Source organism: Austrofundulus limnaeus, unplaced genomic scaffold (genome assembly GCF_001266775.1).
Source record: "Austrofundulus limnaeus strain Quisiro unplaced genomic scaffold, Austrofundulus_limnaeus-1.0 Scaffold1038, whole genome shotgun sequence".
Classification (NCBI taxonomy): Eukaryota; Metazoa; Chordata; class Actinopteri; order Cyprinodontiformes; family Rivulidae; genus Austrofundulus; species Austrofundulus limnaeus.
In genome coordinates this window covers 14,965-19,116 of record NW_013953440.1, presented here as the reverse complement: position 1 = coordinate 19,116, position 4,152 = coordinate 14,965, and the positions used below count along the sequence as shown (strand labels likewise).

Sequence of the window (4,152 nt, the reverse complement as noted above, 5' to 3'; positions counted from 1 at the left end):
AACTTTATATTTCGTTATTTTGAAAATATTTCGAGTTGAAAATAAATCACACTCCATAACTATGTTGACAGTAGGTTATTCTGTTTGAACTGGAATTAGATTTTAATGACATAAATTGATTAGATTAAGTTAAATTGTCTTTTAATGCTGCTGTATAACACTACAATGTTAATATGAAGATCTCAAACTAAAAAACAACTTAAATTATGCATTAATTGAAGTTTGGAGACGTTTTAAAATGCGTCTTTTCAGAACCGCAGCTGTCACTTGCTACAGCCGGGAGGGGGGGATAGCGGTACGCAACCATCCTTCTTCTGAATAAGTGTAAACACAGTAACACAGTTGTTTACACTTAAATTAAAAAATATTTGACCAAAGAAAAACCGGAGCTGGACTAGAGAGAGATGAATATGATTTAGATTTTTATTTCCGTGACTGTAACGACCCACTGGAGACACGACATTAACAGCACATTTCATTCCTTTAAGCAGCTCCTTAATTCCACATGACGCTGCTAAAGAGAAAAAATTTTTTCTCGATCTCGGAGAGCAGGACTACAATCTCCGAACTCGTAAAGTTCTTTTTTTTACACTGCAATGTCATTCATGAATGGACACTTCCTGGTATGTGGGGCAGGAAACACAGCCTTATATGRTGTTTTTGGGGTGGTAATTATGTAAATAACCTCTCCTCGTGCACGAGCAGCTGGATACGAACAGGTGGAATTTACGCAGCTCATTTACACACTTTTCYTGAAGATAGAAGAGTTTGTTGAATCTGACGTGGCATGTTCGTACGAACCCTTTGTACGAACAAAAGTAAGAAAAATTTAGGATAAAAATACAAACATGTTCTTGCATGAGGCCCATTGCTCTTAAAAAGGTGGTACTGCAAACTACCAAATATTGAGTATGATTAATTTTTGACACAATTTAAATTTTGCTTAGGTTTTGTTAAATAAATTACAATATACGGTATGAGGCATTTTCGATGGCTGTATGAATTCAGCAAGTTTTAAAAAACTAGGAAGTACCACATATTTTATGTCTTATACAAAGGGGAAACAGAATAGAAATGAAGCGTGCTTTGTTTTTAAATATCCAAGCGACATAAAACCTGGGAATGAGTTTCAGTTATGAGGCTCGTACCAGCAGGGCTTGAGCTCCGAGGCGTACGGCAAGCCTCCTGGGCAGGCCCATTTTCACTCCACCGTCGGCGAGCGCATCCACGGCTAAGAATGCCTGGAAGGCCACAATAATCACCACAATTACAATGATGGAAAGAGGGCAACAATCCAAAGCACGCACTGTTCAGATTTACTGGAGGTGAGGCAGTGCTGCTAAAACGCACTGGAGACGGTAAAAGCACAGTGAACTCACGTAAGCAGGCCCGCTGCCACTCAGGCCCGTGACAGCATCAATCAGGTCCTCCTCCACTTCAGTGCAGTAGCCGACACTTGCCATCAGCTGTTCCAGCAGCTTTCCATCCTCCACCTCTGCGTGTGTGCCGGTGGCATAGACGGTGGCGCCTTCACGCACCACGACAGGCGTGTTGGTCATGCAACGCATCACCTTCGGACAGGTTCGATACTGCTGCAGCTTCTAAAGGATGAGATTTTGAATCTGTCTCAGTAAGTGTGATTCTTTTGATCATTTCTTCAGTTTAAATGGGTTTAATTAAAACACCTTTTTTTTTTCTTATTAGTGTGTTTAGTGTCAAACGAAATGCACTTTGGTTTATGTAATAAACAGTGGTCCTCTTTTCGTCACAACCCCAAGGAGTTTAAAATGCCGTAATATCAGATGTTTATAAATAGGAATGCATTTTTGGAAAGAGAACATTGATAACATATTGAAAAACATATTTAAGCCACTGAGATGACCAGTTGTTGAAATGTTGGCATGTGAAGCAACAGGAAGTGATGACAAAAGGGGAATGTCTGAATGTGGATAGAGCGTTGTACAAAAACTCACAACAGTATAAGCTGTATTGGTTGATTTTATGAATTTCTTGGCAGATATGCTTATGTATTTATAGTGTATATGGATGCATAAACTGTATGTACTTTATTTGTGTAGAAATGCCCAGCCAGGGACTGGAGTTGCAAATTAGCTGTAGCTATATACTCTTTATGCAACGCATCAGCTACAGACTTGATCTGTTCTATGTTTTTGTACGCATTGTCCCTGTTAAAAGGCACAGTGTTTAGGATTTGTTGTTTTCAGTGACATCTAGTGGTTGAGTGGTTGAATCATCCTCCCTGGTCCTCCCCCCACCCCACCCCCGACTTCCAAACACAAAGGAGTTGCTACGGTGTCTCTCAGGTGTCAAAANGTCGATATATTGAATCATCGTCGATATATTGAATCATCATCGATATATTGAATCATTGTCGATATATTGAATCATCGTCGATATATTGAATCATCATCGATATATTGCAGCGTCATCGATATATCGTATCGTCATCGATATATCGTTTTGATTGTATTGTCATCGATATATCGTATTGTCGTCAATATATTGAATCATCGCCGATATATTGAATCATCATCGATATATTGCATTGTCGTCTATATATTGCAGCGTCATTGATATATCGTATTGTCATCGATATATTGAATCATCTTCGAAATATCGTATCGTCGTTGATATATTGCATCGTTTTCGATGTATCGTATCGTCATCGATATATCGTATCATTTTCGATGTATCGTATCGTCATCGATATATCGTATCGTCATCGATATATTGCATCGTTTTCGATGTATCATATCGTCATCGAAATGTCGTGTCACAAAGCTGTTGGTTTACACCCCTGGTATCTCACTGACCTGCAACTGTCGGAGTCTAGTTGTCTGCCATCCTCATGTTTCTGATTTAACACACTAGAGGGCTTCTGATATTTGGGCCGGTTATTTAATAATTATTGTTTGTCGACAACTTGGTTTTTAGTCACAGATGTGTTTTCTGTCAGAGAAGAGCTCCGGTGCTCTCGGTGAAGCTTTGTCCGGACGAATCTTTGTTTGGAATATTTTCAAAATCCAAGCCTCGAGACATTCCGGAGTCACTGCGGATGTTAATCAACTGTCAGCTGCAGCTCAGTGAGTTTTACACAAACATGAAATCAGGCACTCGATTGTCACTTGACAACGCTCAGAGTTCGGTGAGACTGGAGCAGTTTCTCCGCCACTTCGAGGATGTTTTTTCATCAGTGCGTCACAGTGAGATTACACCTGATCGCAGCAGGATTATGTTTAGTTTACGTGTCGGGATAACAGAGGAACATTCGATTGGATAAACAAACTTATTCAATGGTTTTGTTTTAGCCTCTGGTCTTTGCAAACTAGGGAATAACAAAAGAAACAAAGCGTTACAGAAATGACTAACTGCCTAAATGCTGCTTTTTTTAACCGTTGGGTTTTATTTATTACCTGAGATTTGAGCCCGAGACCAGGGAAGCAGCACGTATACACGTGCTGCTTCCCTGGTCTCGGGCTCAAATCTCTTCTGTATGTATTAGCTGGTTATAATAAACATCATCCGGACCYCCCCTCCCTCAGTCAGGATTTAATAACGCTGACCTTCGTCATAAATGTTTACAAAAAACAAGGTGTGTAAGTCCTTTTGAAGCGAGCAGCGACACGTTGGGCCTTACAGCGAGACACGATGCTGCTTTTCTGCCAAGGTAGGCCTCAACGTTTCAGACATTCAGCTGCCCAAAACCAAGTCTTTCTTTACAGACCAGCAGTGCCAATGTGACCCAGTGAGTCCTACACACACACACACACACACACAATTGATTGGTTTTCTCAAAAAGCTTCATGAGAAATAAAGAGAAAAGAACAAATCTGACTGTTTTATGAGCTGATTGTTGCTGCGTGTCCAGATTACCGTTATATTTAAGAAAACAGGAAGTAGACGTTAAATAAAAGACGAAAAGAAAAGAAACGTGAAAAGATGCAGTTTTTTTATTATTCTTTTAAATCTCGTTGAGCAGGCGTTGATGTGGAAACAAGTGTTTGGATTTTATTCAACAAGAGGGCTCAACATTCAGGACTTTATGAAACGTTTAAAAAAAGAACAAAAGTTTTATTTTTTTTCTTTTAGCTTCCGATGCTTACAGTTTTATTTTACTGGACCGTGTCTGAG

The 4,152-nt window shown here is 39.7% G+C and overlaps 1 protein-coding gene across 1 annotated transcript in view; it reads right to left on the bottom strand.

The window, feature by feature from the left end:
- Nucleotides 1-4,152, bottom strand: part of LOC106533854 (pyrroline-5-carboxylate reductase 1, mitochondrial) — a 9,271-nt gene that overhangs the window by 2,318 nt on the left and 2,801 nt on the right. Inside the window, exons 5-6 of the mRNA XM_014030306.1 lie at nucleotides 1,380-1,601; nucleotides 1,149-1,241 (exon numbers count right to left, since the gene is read on the bottom strand). Of these exons, the coding sequence (XP_013885760.1) occupies nucleotides 1,149-1,241; nucleotides 1,380-1,601 (315 nt within the window). The remainder of the gene's footprint in view (nucleotides 1-1,148; nucleotides 1,242-1,379; nucleotides 1,602-4,152) is intronic.